Raw genomic sequence first — 20,569 nt, 5'->3', positions numbered from 1 at the left:
TACAATCCTTTTGCTCTTAATATACTTGTAAAAACTCTTTGGATTATCCTTCACTTTGACTGCCAAGGCAACCTCATGTCTTCTTTTAGCCCTCCTGATTTCTTTCTTAAGTATTTTCATGCACTTCTTATACTCCTCAAGCACCTGATTTACCCCCTGTTTCCTATACATTTCCTACAACTCCCTCTTCTTCTTTATCAGAGTTGCAATATCCCTTGAGAACCAAGGTTCCTTATTCCTATTCAATTTGCCTTTAATCCTGACAGGAACATACAAACTCTGCACTCTCAAAATTTCCCCTTTGAAGGCTTCCCACCTACCAATCACGTCTTTGCCAGAGAACAACCTGTCCCAATCCACGCTTTTTAGATCCTTTCTCATTTCTTCAAATTTGGCCTTCTTCCAGTTCAGAACCTCAACCCTAGGACCAGATCTATCCTTGTCCATGATCAAATTGAAACTAATGGTGTTATGATCACTGGAACCAAAGTGCTCCCCTACACAGACTTCTGTCACTTGCCCTAATTCGTTTCCTAACAGGAGATCCAATATTGCATCCCCTCTAGTTGGTCCCTCTGTATATTGATTTAGAAAACTTTCCTGAACACATTTTACAAACTCTAAACCATCTAGACCCCTAACAGTATGGGAGTCCCAATCAATGTATGGAAAATTAAAATCCCCTACCACCACAACTTTATGTTTCCTGCAGTTGCCTGCTATCTCTCTGCAGATTTGCTCTTCCAAGTCTCGTTGACTATTGGGTGGTCCGTAATACAATCCCACTAATGTGGCCATACCTTTCCTGTTTCTCAGCTCCACCCATAAGGACTCAGTAGACAAGCCCTCTAATCTATCCTGCCTGAGCACTGCTGTAATATTTTCCCTAACAAGCAATGCTACTCCCCCACCTTTCATTCCTCTGCCTCGATCACATCTGAAACATCGGAACCCTGGAATATTAAGCTGTCAGTCCTGCCCCTCCTGTAGCCAAGTTTCACTAACTGCTACGACGACATAATTCCACGTGTCAATCCACACCCTCAACTCAATCGCCTTCCCCGCAATACTCCTAGCATTGAAATATAGACACCTCAGAAGATTTTTACCACCACTCACAACTTTTCTATCAGCGGATTTGCTTAAACTTTCAACATCATTTATTTTCACCCCAGCCACACTGTCAGCTCTGGCACTCTGGTTCCCATCCCCCTGCAAATCTAGTTTAAAGCCTCCCCAATAGCACTAACAAACCTCCCTGAAAGGATATTGGTCCCCCTGTGGTTCAAGTGTAACCCGTCTCTCTTGTACAGGTCCCACCTGCCCCAGAAGAGGTCCCAATGATCCTGAAATCTGAAACCCTGCCCCCTACACCAGTTCCTCAGCCACTTGTTCCTTCTGCAGAGCATCCTATTCCTACAATCACTGGCACGTAGCACAGGTAGCAATCCTGAGATTACCACCCTTGAGGTCCTGCTTTTCAACTTCCTACCAAGCTCTCTATACTCACTGTCCAGGACCTCTTCACTCTTCCTTGCTATGTCATTGGTACCGATGTGCACCACGACATCTGGCTGGTCACCCTCCCACTTCAGAGTGTCATGCAATCGATCAGAGACATCCTTGACCCTGGCACCTGGGAGGCAACAAACCATCCTGGATTCTCTGTCACGACCACAGAACCTTCTATCTGCGCCTCTAACTATCGAGTCCCCTATCACTACTGCTCTCCTCTTTTTCCCCCCTCCCTTCTGCACTGCAGAGCCAGACTCAGTGCCAGAGATCCGGCTACTGCAGCTAGTCCCAGGTAAGTCATCCCCCCCCAACAGTATCCAATGCGGTATACTTGTTGTTGAGGGGAATGGCCACAGGGGAACCCTGCTCTGCCTGCCCTTTCCTCTTCCCTCGCCTGACAGTGACCCAATTTCCTGTCCTCTGCTCCTTTGGTGTAACTACCTCCATGTAGCTACGATCTATAATCTCCTCATTCTCCCGAATGATCCACAGGTCATCCAGCTCCTGCTCCAGTTCCCTAACGTGGTTTGTCAGGAGCTGCAGCTGGATGCACTTCTTGCAGGTGTCGTTGTCAGGGACACCGGAGGGCTCCCTGACTTCCCACATCCTGCAAGAGGAGCATTCCAACATCCTGCCTGGCATTCTCACTGCACTAAACAATCTGGACAAAAAACTTACCGGAACCTACCCTGGCCTCTGCCTGTTCTCGCTGAAGCCTGTTTGAGCCAAAGCCGTCCCACTCTGACTCAGTCCACTCCGACGATGGCTGCTACAATGATGGCCGCTGTATATGGTAGTCTGCTTTTTAAACCTTGGCGCGCTACGTCACGCGCCTGCGCAGTGCAGACCCTTCTCCCCGAGCAGTGTTTAAAAAAAAACGACTTTTTCGACCCGATTTCTTCACTCCTTCTCAGCTGCTTGCTTCGACTGAAACAAGAACTGGCACTGAATATAGAACAGATAGCAGCCAAATTCCAGCAAGTATTTGGTGTGCCAAGTGATATTGAAATTGAAACAATTGATTTGCAAAATGACATCGATGAAGGGACGGTGACTCTTTGGGGTTTGTCAGCAGGGAGAAGTTTCCTCATCTCACCAAATGAGCACTAAAAGTCAGTGCCTACTTCGGGTCAATTTATCTGTGTGAAATTGCATATTCACAGATGAAAATTATTTAATCTAAGTGCAGGAGCTGTCTTACTAGACACCTCACAGACTGTTTCAGACTGGCTGTCTGTAGTGTCACGTACCCCGTGATGGGAATAAAGAACCAGCAGAGATGGAAAACACTTTGGAGTCTAGTATTGCTATAAACTAATAATATTTATTAGTAACTACGCAATACAGTAGTATAAATGAAGATAAATCACACAAGTTAGCAATGATTATATATAAAAGTAAGTGTGGAATATATATGTATGAAAAACCAAGCTTCTTTAAGTCTAGGGGTAAAAAGATACTGTCTTACGATGTTGAATAAAGTTCATTTCAGTTCAATTCGTGGTATTTAGTTGAGTAATGACGGGGAGAGAGAGAGAGTGAACTGAGTCCTCAGGTGACTTGATGCCGTCGATCTTCTCCTCGTCCTCCGAAATCCTTTACACGTCACCAACTGTGACTTTAACTAGGGGGACTGGTCTTCTGTGGTGGAGCTATCACCCCGGCAAGGGTGGACACATAGACAACTCCCCACCAGTCAACCCCTTCTTCACGCTGGAATAGCAATTTGGATCGATCCACCTGATCGATCCTCCAAAACCCACTTTCTCTGTGGGCACAACAATGCTCATTCAGTATCCAGATCATGTGTCTGAGGTCTGTATCATCTGACCTCCCATTTATTTCTCTGTGCTGAGCATCACCTGTCATTCAAAGAGTCCCTCCTTCCTTTGTCTGTGAAGAAATGCACAAGCAGACAACCTGTCCTTGGAAGTAATATCAACAACTTGCCGAAAATCATAACATCGAGTGTCCATTAAATAATACCGCCTTCGGTTACCATTGTAACTTATGAGCTGCTCGGTGCTGTCTCCAGCTCAACTCAGTAGAAATCCAAAGTTACTTCCAATGCCTTAAAGTGACAGTCCAACCGTTGATCTTTGTCTCTCTCTCTCTCTCTCTGTCTTTTCAAAAGCAACACATCGGTGATAAATAACTCTGTCTCTCTCTCCTTTCCAAACAAGCCATCAATGATAAATGTTTCTCTCCGAACAGTTAATAGGGGCACTCCTGGGTTCCCTCACAGAAGTTATGACCCAAATTTCAGGGAACTAGCAGAAAGTATTCAGCCCCAGTCATCACACTGAGGGGAACAGCCAATTTCTATTCATTTATTTTTCGTGTTGAAATAAAATTAAATAATGAAACTTAGATTTAAAGGTATGAAGTATTGTAATATTCTTAAGGACACCTGTTTGATATGCTAGTTTTTGTGTTTTCTTAGTTGAATTAATTTGAAAGTTTGACAAAAGCAGTTTATGTAATTCAAGTACCATTAGCCAAAATAAATGGCCTCAAGTTGGAAGTACAATATGAGCTGTTTTTTCTCTAAACAATTTAGTATGTTGATCTTGCCTTTCACTAAGGCCGAGGTAGGGGATCTTGGGCTTAAAAAGGTTGGCAACCACTACTCTACATTCATCAGTGTGTTTGGTTACATCCTCAAAGATTTCAATCAGGTTCGTAAGGCATGATCTGCTGACTATCCCACATCTGGTTATGCTTCTCCAAATGCTCATAAATCCTGCCTCTCAGGAGCTTCTCCAACAACTTGCCGTCCGCTGAAGTGAAAACAACTGCTCTGTAATTTCCTGTCTTATCTCTACTCCCTTTCTTGAAAAGGCATCAATGTCTTTTAATCCTCTGGTACTTTTCCTCTCCCTATTGATGTGCAAAGATCATCGCCAGAGGCTCAGCAATTTCCTCCCTCACTTCCCACAGTAGCCTGGGGTATACCTCAGGTTGAGTACCCCCACCTTGAGCTGAAATTGGTAAAATTGTGATGCCAGAGCTCACATTCAGAGGAGATCATCTAGAAACATGTAAAATTATGAAAGGAAGAGATAAGATAGAGGCAGGAAAGTTGTTTCCACTGGTAGATGAGGCTAGAACCTCCGTCTCCGCCGCATCTGCTCTCAGGACCTCCGTCTCCACCGCATCTGCTCTCAGGACCTCCGCCTCCGCCGCATCTGCTCTCAGGATGAGGCTTTTCATTCCAGGATGAGGGAGATGTCCTCCTTTTTTAAAGAAAAGGGCTTCCCTTCCTCCACCATCAACTCTGCTCTCAAACGCATCTTCCCCATTTCACGCACATCTGCTCTCACTCCATCCTCCCGCCACCCCACTAGGAATAGGGTTCCCCTGGTCCTCACCTACCACCCCACCAGCCCCTGGGTCCAACATATTATTCTCCGTAACTTCCGCCACCTCCAATGGGATCCCATCACTAAGCACATCTTTCCCTCCCCCCCCCCCCTCCTTTCCGCAGGGATCGCTCCCTAGGCAACTCCCTTGTCCATTCGTTCCCCCCCATCCCTCCCCACTGATCTCCCTCCTGGCACTTATCCTTGTAAGCGGAACAAGTGCTACACATGCCCTTACACTTCCTCCCTTACCACCATTCAGGGCCCCAGACAGTCCTTCCAGGTGAGGCGACACTTTACCTGTGAGTCGGCTGGAGTGATATACTGCGTCCGGTGCTCCCGATGTGGCCTTCTATATATTGGCGAGACCCGACGCAGACTGGGAGATCGCTTTGCTGAACACCTACGCTCTGTCCGCCAGAGAAAGCAGGATCTCCCAGTGACCACACATTTTAATTCCACATCCCATTCCCATTCTGACATGTCTATCCACGGCCTCCTCTACTGTAAAGATGAAGCCACACTCAGGTTGGAGGAACCACACCTTATATTCCGTCTGGGCAGCCTCCAACCTGATGGCATGATCATTGACTTCTCTAACTTCCGCTAATGCCCCACCTCCCCCTCGTACCTCATCTGTTATTTATTTTTAAACACACATTCTTTCTCTCACTCTCCTTTTTCTCCCTCTGTCCCACTGACTATACCCCTTGCCGATCCTCTAGTTCACCCCCCCCTTGTCTTTCTCCCCGGACCTCCTGTCCCATGATCCTCTCATATCCCTTTTGCCAATCACCTGTCCAGCTCCTGGCTCCATCCCTCCCCCTCCTGTCTTCTCCTATCATTTTGGATCTCCCCCTCCCCCTCCCACTTTCAAATCTCTTACTAACTCTTCCCTCAGTTAGTCCTGACAAAGGGTCTCGGCCTGAAACGTCGATTGTACCTCTTCTTAGAGATGCTGCCTGGCCTGCTGCGTTCACCAGCAACTTTGATGTGTGTTGCTAGAAGTAGAGGACATTGCCTCAAGATAGTGGTCATAGTCATACTTTATTGATCCCGGGGGAAATTGGTTTTTGTTACAGTTGCACCATAAATAATAAATAGTAATAAAACCATAAATAGTTAAATAATAATATGTAAATTATGCCAGTAAATTATGAAATAAGTCCAGGACCAGCCTATTGGCTCAGGGTGTCTGACCCTCCAAGGGAGGAGTTGTAAAGTTTGATGGCCACAGGCAGGAATGACTTCCTATGACGTTCTGTGTTGCATCTCGGTGGAATGAGTCTCCTGCTGAATGTACTCCTGTGCCCAACCAGTCCATTACGTAGTGGATGGGAGACATTGTCCAAGATGGCATGCAACTTAGACAGCATCCTCTTTTCAGACACGGTGAGAGAGTCCAGTTCTATCCCCACAACATCATTGGCCTTACGAATGAGTTTGTTGATTCTGTTGGTGCCTGCTACCCTCAGCCTGCTGCCCCAGCACACAACAGCAAACATGATAGCACTGGCCACCACAGACTCGTAGAACATCCTCAGCATCGTACGGCAGATGTTAAAGGACCTCAGTCTCCTTAAGAAATAGAGATGGCTCTGACCCTTCTTGTAGTCAGCCTCCGTGTTCTTTGACCAGTCCAGTTTATTGTTAATTTGTATCCCCAGGTACTTGTAATCCTCCACTATGTCCACACTGACCCCCTGGATGGAAACAGGGGTCACCGGTACCTTAGCTCTCCTCAGGTCTACCACCAGCTGCTTAGTCTTTTTCACATTAAGCTGCAGATAATTCTGCTCACACGATGTTACAAAGTTTCCTACTGTAGCCCTGTACTCACCCTCATCTCCCTTGCTGATGCATCCAACTATGGCAGAGTCATCTGAAAACTTCTGAAGATGACAAGACTCTGTGCAGTAGTTGAAGTCCGAGGTGTAAATGGTGAAGAGAAAGGGAGACAAGACAGTCCCCTGTGGAGCCCCAGTGCTGCTGATCACTCTGTCGGACACACAGTGTTGCAAGCACACGTACTGTGGTCTGCCAGACAGGTAATCAAGAATCCATGACACCAGGAAAGCATCCACCTGCTTTGCTGTCAGCTTCTCCCCCAGCAGAGCAGGGCAGATGGTGTTGAACGCACTGGAGAAGTCAAAAAACATGACCCTCACAGTGCTCGCTGGCTTGTCCAGACAGGGTTCAGCAGGTAAACGATGGCATCCTCAACTCCTAGTCGGGGCTGGTAGGCGAACTGGAGGGGATCTAAGTGTGGCCTGACCGTAGGCCGGAGCAGCTCCAGAACATGTCACTCCAGGGTCTTCATGATGTGGGAGGTCAATGCCAGCGGTCTGTAGTTATTGAGGTCGCTGGGGTGCGGCGTCTTCGGTACAGGGACGAGGCAGGACGTCTTCCACAGTACAGGAATCCTCCGGAGCCTCAGGCTGAGATTGAATACATGGCGAAGTACTCCACATAGCTGAGGGGCACAGGCTTTGAGCACCCTGGTACCGACACCATCCGGTCCTGCAGCCTTGCTTGGGTTGAGACGTTTCAGCTGTCTTCTCACCTCTTCAGCTGTGAAGCCCACCGTGGTGGTTTTGTGTGGGGAAGAGGTATAGTCATGAGAGCAGGGTGAGGGAGTGTGAGGAGGGGTAGGAGGGGAGAGTGGAATATGTGTTGGTTGGGGGCCGACAACAGATGGCTCATGTGGGGGATGGGCAGGGGTCACAATGTCAAATCTGTTAAAGAACAGGTTAAGTTCAATGGCCCTGTCCACACTGCCTTCAGCTCCTCTGTTGCTAGTTTGCCGGAACCCAGTGATGGTCCTCATCCCCCTCCAGACCTCTCTCATGTTGTTCTGCTGGAGTTTCCACTCAAGCTTCTTCCTGTACCTGTCTTTAGCCTCCCTGATCTTGGCTTTCAGGTCCCTCTGTATTGCCCTCAGCTCCTCCCTATTTCCATCTCTAAAAGCCCTCTTTTTAGCGTTCAGGATGTCCTTAATGTCCTTTGTCACCCATGGCTTGTTATTTGAATAACAAAGGACAGATTCAGGGGAAATTGAGATGGAGATGAGGAGGAACTGCCTTTCCCAGAGGGTGGTGAATCTGTGGATTTCTCTGCCCAATGAAGGAGTGGAGGCTACGTCAGTAAATAAATTTGAGAAAAGATTGGATAGATTTTGGCATAGTTGGGGAATTAAGTGTTATGGGGAAAAGGCAGGTAGGTGGCGATGAGTCCATGGCCAGATCAGCCATGATCTTATTCAATGGTGGAGCAGGCTCGACGGGCCAGATGGCTGACTCCTGCTCCTATTTCTTATGATCTTATGTTCTCACCACAGACTAAAATCTCTCCTGAAATATTGTCCTTCACCCATTGATGTCTTTTGCAAATATTTTTACAGGTTTGAAATGGCTGAACACTTGTGCATGGGAATCTCAGACACAACAACACATCAGTTTTGCTGACTCTGGATATTTAAGGAGTGACCAAAGATTTTCTTATGCTACACCAACACATCTGTTGTCGATCCTTGGAGATGAAGATGATCCCAGATCACATCCCAGCTGGTGATGCGTTCTGTCTCTGAAATGAAGTTTTCTGTTTTAACTCTGTGAAATCCACTGGAACCGGAAGCTGAGAACACACCAGCATTTGTTTACTGGAGATCAGTTCTTCAACTGCATTGATTGTACAAGGGATTCAAACATCTGACTTTCTGAATTGCCAGAGAATTGATCGTAGTGAGATATCATTCTCCTTCTCTCAGTGTGGGAAGAGATTCACTCACAGGCTACCTGCAGACAGACCAGTGAGTTCACAGTGGGGAGAGGCCATTCACCCACTCTGTGTGAGGGAGGGGAACCACTCAGTCATCCAATCTGAAGATACATCAGCAAATTCACACCATAGTGAGATGCTCCACCTGTTCTGTAAGCGGGAAGCCATTCTGTTATCGATGGTAATGGTATATCAGAAAATTCACCAGTGAGGGGACATTGACCTGCTCGGACGGTGGGAAGGCATTCACACACTCAACCACACCACAGTGACACCAGCGAGTTCACACCGGGGAGATGCCATTCACCTGCTCTGAATGTGGGAAAGGGTTCACTCAATCATCTCAGCTGAATGAACACCAGCGAGCTCACACTGAAAAGATACTGTTCACCTGCTCAGACTGTGGGAAGGGATTCACTCAGTCAAATCACCTGCTACAACATCAGTTAGTTCACACTGGGGAGAGGCCGTTCACTTGCTCAGACTGTGGAAAGCGATTCAATCACTCGTCTAACCTACAGAGACACCAGCGAGTTCACACCGGGGAGAAGCCATTCACGTGCTCTGAATGTGGGAAGGGATTCACCCATTCATCTCAACTGAAGGAGCATCAGCGAGTTCACACCAGGGAGAAGCCAATCACTTGCTCTGAATGTGGGAAGGTATTTGCTCGGTCATCTCAACTGAAGTTACATCAGCGAGTCCACACCGGGGAGAAGCCGTTCACTTGCTCTGAATGTGGGAAGGTATTTGCTCGGTCATCTCAACTGAAGTTACATCAGCGAGTTCACACTGGGGAGAAGCCGTTCAGCTGCTCTGAATGTGGGAAAGGATTTATTCGTTCATCTCTGCTCTTGAGACACCAGCAAATTCACACTGGAGAGAAGCCGTTCATCTGCTCAGAATGTGGGAAGGGATTCACTCAATCGTCCAACCTACTGACACACCAGCGAGTTCACACTGGTGAGAAGCCGTTCACTTGCTCTGCCTGTGGGAAGGGATTTGCCCAGTCATCTGAACTGAAGTTACATCAGCGAGTTCATACTGGGGAGATGCCGTTCACTTGCTCTGAATGTGGGAAAGGATTCGCTGTGTCATCTCGACTGAAGTTGCATCAGCGAGTTCACACTGGGAAGAAGCCGTTCACCTGCTCACACTGTGGGAAGGGGTTCACTCAGTTGTCCAACCTACAGAGTCACCAGCGAGTTCACACTGGGGAGAAGCCATTCACATGCTCTGAATGTGGGAAGGGTTTCACCCAGTTGTCCAACCTACAGAGTCACCAGCGAGTTCACACTGGGGAGAAGCCGTTCACCTGCTCTGAATGTGGGAAAGGATTCACCCAGTCAGCTAAACTGAAGGAGCATCAGCGAGTCCACACTGGGGAGAAGCCGTTCAGTTGCTCTGAATGTGGGAAGGGATTTGCTCGGTCATCTGAACTGAAGTTACATCATCAAGTTCACACTGGGGAGAAGCCGTTCACTTGCTCTGAATGTGGGAAGGTATTTTCTCGGTCATCTGAACTGAAGATACATCAGCGAGTCCACACTGGGGAGAAGCCATTCACTTGCTCTGAATGTGGGAAGTTATTTGCTCGGTCATCTGACCTGAAGTTACATCAGCGAGTTCACACTGGGGAGAGGCCATTCACCTGCTCTGAATGTGGGAAGGGATTCACTCAATCATCCAACCTACAGAGACACCAGCGAGTTCACACTGGGGAGAAGCCATTCACATGCTCTGAATGTGGGAAAGGATTCATCCAGTCATCTGAACTGATGTTACATCAGCGAGTCCACACTGGGGAGAAGCCATTCACCTGCTCTGAATGTGGGAAGCGATTCACCAAGTCAGCTAAACTGAAGGAGCATCAGCGAGTTCACACTGGGGAGAAGCCGTTCACCTGCTCTGAATGTGGGAAGGTATTTGCTCGGACATCTGACCTGAAGTCACATCAGCGAGTTCACACTGGGGAGAAGCCGTTCACTTGCTCAAACTGTGGAAAGAGATTTACTCACTCGTCCAACCTACAGAGACACCAGCGAGTTCACACTGGGGAGAAGCCATTCACATGCTCTGAATGTGGGAAGGGATTTACTGATTCATCTCATCTGAAGCTACATCAGCGAGTCCACACTGGGGAGAAACCGTTCACTTGCTCTAAATGTGGGAAGGTATTTGCTTGGTCATCTGAACTGAAGTTACATCAGCGAGTCCACACTGGGGAGAGGCCGTTCAGCTGCTCTGAATGTGGGAAAGGATTCATTCGTTCATCTCAGCTCTTGAGACACCAGCAAATTCACACTGGGTAGAAACCATTCAGCTGTTCAGAATGTGGAAAGGGGTTCAGCTATTCAGTTCATCTGAAAGAACATTAGTTTGTGCACACTGCGGAGAGGACATTCAACTGCTCAGACTGTGCAAAAGGATTCATTCGGCGTTTTGCACTACTGACACACCAGTTGGTTCACACTGGGGAGAAGCCGTTCACTTGCTCTGAATGTGGGAAATGATTCATGAGTTTATCTCAGCTTTTGAGACACCAGCAAATTCACACTGGGGTGAAATCATTCAGCTGCTTAGAATGTGGGAAGGGGGCCCTATCCACCTGTGAGGCAACTTTCAGGGATCTGTGGGCATGTACCCCGAGATCCCTCTGCTTCTCCACACTACCAAGTATCCTGCCATTTATTTTGTACTCTGCCTTGGAGTTTGTCCTTCCAAAGTGTACCACCTCACACTTCTCAGGGTTGAACTCCATCTACCACTTCTCAGCCCACTTCTGCATTCTATCAATGTCTCTCTGTAATCTTTGACAATTCTCTACACTATCTACAACACCACCAACATTTGTGTCGTCTGCAAACTTGCCAACCCACCCTTCTACCCCCACATCCAGGTCGTTAATAAAAATCACGAAAAGTACAGGTCCCAGAACAGATCCTTGTGGGACACCAGTAGTCACAATCCTCCAATCTGAATGTACTCCCTCCACCACCACCCTCTGCCTTCTGCAGGCAAGCCAGGGCATCAAAGGTTATGGTGAGAAGGCAGGGGAGTGGGACTAAATAGGAAAATGGATCAGCTCATGATAAAATGGCGGAGCAGACTTGATGGGCCGAATGGTCTACTTCTGCTTCTTTGTCTTATGGTCTTACGCTTCTCATACAGTAACCCTTTCCTGGAATCATTTTTGTGAATCTTCTCTGAACCTTCTCCAATGTCAGTAGATCCTTTCTAGAATAAGGAGCCCAGAACTGCACACAATATTCCAAGTGTGGTCTCATGAGTGCCGTATAGAGCCTCAACATCACATCCCTGCTCTTATATTCTATACCTCTAGAAATGAATGCCACCATTACATTCACCTTCTTCACCACCGACCGACTCAACCTGGAGGTTAACCTTTAAGGTATCCTGCACAAGGTCTCCCAAGTTCCTTTGCACCTCCGCATTTTGAATTCTCTCCCAATATAAATAATCGTCTGTCTGTTTATTTCTTCCACCAAAGTGCAGGACCATACACTTTCCAACATTGTATTTCATTGTTTAGTTCTTTGTCCATTCCCCTAAACTATCTAAATTTCTCTGCAAGCTCTCTGTTTCCTCAGCACTACCCGCTCCTCCACAGATTTTGTATCATCGACAAATTTAGCTACAAATCTATTAATCCCATAGTTGAAATCATTGACAGACAGCAGAAAAAGCAGTGGTCCAAACACCGACCACTGTGGAACTCTGGCAGCTAGCCAGAATAGGATCCCATTATTCCCACTCTGTTTTCTGTTGATCAGCCAATGCTCCACCCATGCTAGTAACTTTCCATAGAAACCATAGAAACTACAGCACAGAAACAGGCCCTTTGGCCCTTCTTGGCTGTACCGAACCATTTTCTGCCTAGTCCCACTGACCTGCACATGGACCATATCCCTCCATACACCTCCCATCCATGTATCTGTCCATTTTGCATCAGTACATGTTTCACAAACAATACATTTCAATGTACAAGTTCAACGTAAGTTTATCATCAAAGTGTGTTAACCAGGTGCTATTGAACAATTCATTTCCTTGTTGGCAAGGCAACTCAATGCTCACCCCCAGCCTGGGGTCGGGAATGGAACGAATTCCAGAGGGGGAGGGTAGGCTGACTCTGCGACTTTATGAAGGAGCCCCATCTCATTCCTCTTTTCCCTTCTCACTCCCCCGCCCACACATTCCTCTGCATGTGTTTGTGTGTGTGTGTGAGAGAGAGAGAGATGTCTGCCCACTTCACCTTCCATCAAGAATGTCCCATAGAACCATAGAAACTATAGCACAGAAACAGGCCTTTTGGCCCTTCTTGGCTGTACCGAACCATTTTCTGCCTAGTCCCACTGACCTGCACATGGACCATATCCCTCCATACACCTCCCATCCATGTATCTGTCCAATTTATTCTTAAATGTTAAAAAAGAACCCGCATTTACCACCTCGTCTGGCAGCTCATTCCATACTCCCACCACTCTCTGTGTGAAGAAGCCCTTCCTAATGTTCCCTTTAAACGTTTCCCCCCTCACCCTTAACCCATGTCCTCTGGTTTTTTTCTCCCCTTGCCTCAGTGGAAAAAGCCTGCTTGCATTCACTCTATCTATACCCATCATAATTTTATATACCCCTATCAAATCTCCCCTCATTCTTCTATGCTCCAGGGAATAAAGTCCTAACCTATTCAACCTTACTCTGTAACTGAGTTTCTCAAGTCCCGGCAACATCCTTGTAAACCTTCTCTGCACTCTTTCAACCTTATTTATATCCTTCCTGTAATTTGGTGACCAAAACTGAACACAATACTCCAGATTGGGCCTCACTAATGCCTTATACAACCTCATCATAACATTCCAGCTCTTATACTCAATACTTCGATTAATAAAGGCCAATGTACCAAAAGCTCTCTTTACGACCCTATCTACCTGTGACGACACTTTCAGGGAATTTTGTATCTATATTCCCAGATCCCTCTGTTCCACTGCACTCCTCAGTGCCTTACCATTAACCCTGTATGTTCTACGTTGGTTTGTCCTTCCAACGTGCAATACCTCACACTTGTCAGTATTAAACTCCATCTGCCAATTTTCAGCCCATTTTTCCAGCTGGCCCAAGTCTCTCTGCAGGCTCTGAAAGCCTTCCTCACTGTCTACTACACCTCCAATCTTTGTATCATCAGCAAACTTGCTGATCCAATTTACCACATTATCATCCAGATCATTGATATAGATGACAAATAACTAATCAATTCCATAGATTTCATGCCAGCTTCCTTAGTAAATACAGACGCAAAAAACCTATTTACGATCTCTCCCATTTCCTTTGGTTCCGCACAAAGCCGACCACTCTGATCTTCAAGAGGACCAACTTTATCCCTTACAATCCTTTTGCTCTTAATATACTTGTAAAAGCTCTTTGGATTATCCTTCACTTTGACTGCCAAGGCAACCTCATGTCTTCTTTTAGCCCTCCTGATTTCTTTCTTAGCACCTGATTTACCCCCTGTTTTTTTATACATTTCATACAACTCCCTCTTCTTCTTTATCAGAGTTGCAATATCCCTTGAGAACCAAGGTTCCTTATTCCTATTCAATTTGCCTTTAATCCTGACAGGAACATACAAACTCTGCACTCTCAAAATTTCCCCTTTGAAGGCTTCCCACCTACCAATCTCGTCTTTGCCAGAGAACAACCTGTCCCAATCCACGGTTATTAGATCCTTTCTCATTTCTTCAAATTTAGCCTTCTTCCAGTTCAGAACCTCAACCCTAGGACCAGATCTATCCTTGTCCATGATCAAATTGAAACTAATGGTGTTATGATCACTGTAACCAAAGTGCTCCCTACACAGACTTCTGTCATTTGCCCTAATTCGTTTCCTAACAGGAGATGCAATATTGCATCCCCTCTAGTTGGTCCCTCTATATATTGATTTAGAAAACTTTCCTGAACACATTTTACAAACTCTAAACCATCAAGACCCCTAACAGTATGGGAGTCCCAATCAATGTATGGAAAATTAAAATCCCCTACCACCACAACTTTATGTTTCCTGCAGTTGCCTGCTATCTCTCTGCAGATTTGCTCTTCCAAGTCTCGTTGACTATTGGGTGGTCTGTAATACAATCCCACTAATGTGGCCATACCTTTCCTGTTTCTCAGCTCCACCCATAAGGACTCAGTAGACAAGCCCTCTAGTTTCCTTTAATTCCATAAGACAAAGGAGCAGAAGTTGGCCATTCGGCCCATTAAGTCTGCGCTGCCATTTTAGCATGAGCTGATCCATTCTCCCATTTAGTCCATCTTCCCCACCTTCTCACCATAACCTTTGATGCCCTGGCTACTCAGATACCTATCAATCTCTGCCTCAAATACACCCAATGACTTGGCCTCCACTGCCGCCTGTGGCAACAAATTCCATAGATTCACCACCCTGTGGCTAAAAAAAATTTCTTCACATCTCTGTTCTGAATGGGTGCCCTTCAATCCTTAAGTCATGCCCTCTCGTACTAGACTGCCCCATCATGGGAAACAACTTTGCCACATCCACTCTGACCATGCCTTTCAACATTCGAAATGTTTCTATGACGTCCCACCTCATTCTTCTAAACTCCAGGGAATACAGTCTAAGAGTGGACAAACGTTCCTCATATGTTAAACTCATTCTCGGAATCATTCTAGTTAATCTTCTCTGTATCCTCTCCAACGTCAGCACATCCTTTCTTAAATAAGGAGACCAAAACTGCCCACAGTACTCCAAGTGAGGTCTTACCAACGCCTTTTCGAGCCCCAACATCACATCCCTGCTCCTATACTCTATTCCCCTAGAACTGAATGCCAACATTGCATTCGCCTTCCTCACCACCGACTCAACCTGGAGGTTAACCTTAAGGGTATCCTGCACGAGGACTCCCAAGTCCCGTTGCATCTCAGAACTTTGAATTCTCTCCCATTTAAATAGTAGTCTGCCTGTTTATTTCTTCTGCCAAAGTGCAGAACCATATACTTTCCAACATTGTATTTCATTTGCCACTTCTTTGCCCATTCTTCCAATCTGTCCAAGTCTCTCTGCAGACTCTCTGATTCCTCAGCACTACTGGCCCTTCCACCTATCTTCGAATCATCAGCAAACAAAGCCATCTATTCCATAATCTAAATCGTTGATGTATAACTTAAAAAGAAGCGGCCCCAACACTGATCCCTGTGGAACACCACTGGTAACCAGCAGCCAACCAGAATAGGATCCCTTTATTCCCACTCTCTGCTTCCTGCCTATCACCCAATGCCCTATCCACGTATGTAACTTTCCCGTAATTCCATGGGGTCTTATCTTGTTAAGCAGCCTTATCTGTGGCACCTTGTCAAAGGCTTTCTGAAAACCCAAATATACAACATCCACTGCGTCTCACTAGTCTAGCCTACTTGTAATTTTCTCAAAAAAATTGGAATAGGTTTGGCAGGCAGGACTTTCCTTTAAAGAAACCATGCTGAGTTCTGCCTATCTTGTTATATGCCTCCAGGTACTCTGTAACCTCATCCTTGACAATCGACTCCAACAACTTCCCAATCACCGATGTCAGGCTAACAGGTCTATAATTTCCTTTTTGCTTCCTTGCCCCCTTCTAAAATAGCAGAGTGACATTTGCAATCTTCCAGTCCTCCGGAACCATGCCAGAATCCATCGACTTTTGAAAGATCATCGCTAATGCCTCCGCAATCTCCGCAGCAACTTCCTTCAGAACACGAGGGCGAATTCCATCTGGTACAGGAGATTTATCTACCTTTAGACTATTCAGCTTCCTGAGTACTTTCTCTGTCGTAATTATGACTGCGCACACTTCTCTTCCCTGCCACCCTTGAGTGTCTGGTATTCTGCTGATGTCTTCCTCAGTGAAGAATAATGCAAAATACTCGTTCAGTTCTTCTGCCATCTCCTTATCTCCCATTACAATTTCTCCAGCATCATGGAATCGGTAATTCCACGGGCTCTTATCATGCTGTACAGTACGTTGTCAAAGGCCCACTGAAATTCCAAGTACACCATATCTACAGCATCTCCTTTGTCTATCCTGCTTGTAATTTCCTCAAAGAATTGCAGTAGGTTAGTCAGGCAGCATTTTTCTTTTAGGAAACCATGTTGGCTTTGGTCTACATTCTCATGTGCCTCCCAGTACTCCGTAAACTCGTCCCGAACAATCGAACCCAAAAACTTCCCAACCACTGATGTCAGGCTAACAGGTCTATCGTTTCCTTTCTGCTCCTCCCACCCTTCTTACTAGCGGAGTAACATTTGCAATTTTCCAGTCATCCAATATAATACGAGAATCTGTCGATTCTTGAAAGATTGTTGTTAAAGCCTCCGCAATCTCTCCAGCTATTTCCTTCAGAACTCGAGGGTGCATTCCATCAGGCCCGGGAGATTTATCCACCTTCAGACTATTAAGCTTCTTGAGCACCTTCTCAGTCGTAATTTTCTCTGCACATTAATATTGCCACCTTAATGGTGGGGAGGAGAAGATGGCGGCACGATGCAGCGTGTGCGGCCGTTCCCAATGATATCGATTATGTGTAACTAGGGGGCCGTGCACAATCCGGATTTGATGGAGACAGCTGTGACAGGCACGGAGGAACACCTGAAGTAACTTCTCAAATGCCTGCTTCACTGCCACTGCTACTGTGCGATTGAGAATCTCCGGAGACGAAGGCCCCAAATCCTCGGCTTTGCCTATTGCTTGTTGCTGGGGCCAAGGTGGAAGCGCTCGGCAGAGATAGTGCTCGGTGCTCAGTGTCGAAGAGCTGGTCGGAGGCTCGGAGTTTACGGATGGACTCGGAGTCTTCGGATGGACTCGGAGTCAGGCTGTGGTTGGATGCTTCCGGGATGCTGCATTGGCAAGTTGGCAGCGCTGGAGGTTTACCGCCTGAGTGAGATGATGGGACTTTCGAGAGACTTTGAGATTTTTACCGTGCTATGGTCTGTTCTTTATCAAATTACGGTATTGTTTTGCACTGTTGTAACGATATTTTATAATCATGTGGTTTTTGTTAGTTTTTAAGTCGGTTTGTCATGTGTTTCCGTGATATCATTCTGGAAAAACATCGTATCATTTCTTAATGCATGCATTACTAAATGACAATAAAAGAGGACTGCATGTCCTCATAATCTAATCTAATCTAACATAGAAACATAGAATGTAGAAACTGGGTGTAGGAGTGTGTCATTTGGCCTTTCGAGCCTGCACCGCCGTTCATTATGATCATGGCTGATCATCCAACTCAGAACCCTGTACCAGCCTTCCCTCCATACCCCCCTGATCCCTTTAGCCACAAGGGCCATATCTAACTCCCTCTTAAATATAGCCACTGGACTGGCCTCAACTGTTTCCTGTGGCAGAGAATTCCACAGATTCACCACTCTCTGTGTGAAGAAGTTTTTCCTAATCTCGGTCCTAAAAGGCTTCTGCTTTATCCTCAAACTGTGACCCCTCGTTCTGGACTTCCCCAACATCGGGAACAATCTTCCTGCATCTAGCCTGTCCAATCCCTTTAGGATTTTATACACTTCAATAAAATCCCCCCTCAATCTTCTAAATTCCAACGAATATAAGCCTAGTCGATCCAGTCTTTCATCATATGAAAGTCCTGACATCCCAGGAATCAATCTGGTGAACCTTCTTTGTACTTCCTCTATGGCAAGGATGTCTTTCCCCAGATTAGGGGACCAAAACTGCACACAATACTCCAGACGTGGTCTCACCAAGGCCTTGTACAACTGCAGTAGTACCTCCCTGCTTCTGTACTCGAATCCTCTTGCTATGAATGCCAGCATACCATTCGCCTTTTTCACCGCCTGCTCTATCTGCATGCCCACTTTCAATGACTGGTGTATAATGACACCCAGGTCTCGTTGCACCTCCCCTTTTCCTAATCGGCCACCATTCAAATAATAATCTGTTTTCCTGTTTTTGCCACCAAAATGGATAACCTCACATTTATCCATATTAAATTGCATCTGCCATGAATTTGCCCACTCACCTAACCTATCCAAGTCACCCTGCATCTTCTTAGCATCCTCCTCACAGCTAACACTGCCACCCAGCTTCGTGTCATCCACAAACTTGGAGATGCTGCATTTAATTCCCACATCTAAGTCATTGCTTCATACTTCACTTCCCTAATACTCTTGAATGTCCGGTATACTGTAAATGTCTTCCACTGTGAAGACTGATGCAAAATACGTATTCTCTTCCTCTACCATCTCTGTCTCTCTCATCACAATATCTCCAGCATCATTTTCTATTGGTCCTATATCTACCCTCAACTCTCTTTTACTTAAAAATACTTATAGTACCTTCTTTGACATTAGTCACTAGCTTCCTTTCATAATACCTTCCCAACAACGTTCTTAGTTTCCTTCTGCAAGTTTTTAAAAGCTTCTCAATTCTCTATCTTCCTACTAGGTTTGGCTTCCTTGTATGCCATATAACAATAAAACCATAAACAAATATAACAATTAACAAGCCATCTCGGCTCTTCTAGTCCGTGCCGAACTCCTACTCTCACCGACCTGCACTTGATCCTTAACCCTCCATTCCTTTCCTGTCCATATATCTATCGAATTTAACTTTAAATGACAACATCGAACCTGCCTCAACCACTTATGCTGGAAGCTCGTTCCACACAGCCACCACTCTCTGAGTAAAGAAGTTCCCCCTCATGTTTCCCCTAAACTTTTGCCCTTTAACTCGTAACTCATGTCCTCCTGTTTGAATCTCCTCCACGCTCAATGGAAAACGCCTATCCACGTCAACTCTATCAATCCCCCTCATAATTTTAAACACCTCTATCAAGTCCGCTCTCAACCTTCTACGCTCTAAAGAATCGAGACCTAACTTGTTCAACCTTTCTCTGTAACTTAGGAGATGAAACCCAGGCAACGTTTTAGTAAGCCTCCTCTGTACTCTCTCAATTTTATTGACATCTTTCCTATAATTCGGTGACCAGAACTGTACACAATACTTGAAATTTGGCCTCACCAATGCCTTATACAATTTCAACATGACATCCCAACTCCTATACTCAATGCTCTGATTAATAAAGGCCAGCATACCAAAAGCTTTCTTCACCACCCTATCCACATGAGATTCCACCTTCAGGGAACTATGAACCATTATTCCTAGATCCCTCTGTTCTACAGCATTCTTCAATGCCCTACCATTTACCACGTATGTCCTATTTTGATTAGTCCGACCAAAATGCAGCACCTCACATTTTTCAGCATTAAACTCCATCTGCCATCTTTCAGCCCACTCTTCTAACTGGCCTAAATCTCTCTGCAAGCTTTAAAACTCTACTTCACTGTCCACAGCGCCGCCTATCTTAGTCTCATCTGCATACTTACTAATCCAATTTACCACTCCATCATCCAGATCATTAATATTCCCTCTCCTTTACTTTTAATTTGGCTATGACTTCACTTGTCAGCCACTGTAGGGTCCGTCTTTCATTCAAAAAATCCTTCTTGTTTTCTAAATCAATATATAGAGGGACCAACTAGAGGGGATGCAATATTGGATCTCCTGTTAGGAAACGAGTTAGGACAAGTGATGGAAGTCTGTGTAGGGGAGGACTTCGGTTCCAGTGATCATAACACCATTAGTTTCAACTTGATCATGGACAAGGATAGATCTGGTCCTAGGGTTGAGGTTCTGAACTGGAAGAAGGCCAAATTTGAAGAAATGAGGAAGGATCTAAAAAGCGTGGATTGGGACAGGTTGTTCTCTGGCAAAGATGTGATTGGTAGGTGGGAAGCCTTAAAAGGAGAAATTTTGAGAGTGCAGAGTTTGTCTGTTCCTGTCAGGATTAAAGGCAAAGTGAATAGGAATAAGGAACCT

General features: G+C 45.9%; 1 protein-coding gene across 1 annotated transcript in view; it reads left to right on the top strand.

Annotated features, from left to right (window-relative positions):
* LOC140198344 (uncharacterized) overlaps positions 1–17,816 on the top strand; it is a 92,728-nt gene extending 74,912 nt beyond the window's left edge. Inside the window, 1 exon segment of the mRNA XM_072259444.1 lies at positions 9,121–17,816. Within this exon segment, the coding sequence (XP_072115545.1) occupies positions 9,121–11,470 (2,350 nt within the window). The 3' untranslated portion in view covers positions 11,471–17,816.
* Positions 17,817–20,569: the final 2,753 nt, after the last annotated feature.

This window comes from Mobula birostris, chromosome 5, assembly GCF_030028105.1.
Source record: "Mobula birostris isolate sMobBir1 chromosome 5, sMobBir1.hap1, whole genome shotgun sequence".
NCBI classification, from domain to species: Eukaryota; Metazoa; Chordata; class Chondrichthyes; order Myliobatiformes; family Myliobatidae; genus Mobula; species Mobula birostris.
Note: the sequence above shows the minus strand (reverse complement) of the source record. Positions and strands in the feature narration are given on the sequence as shown.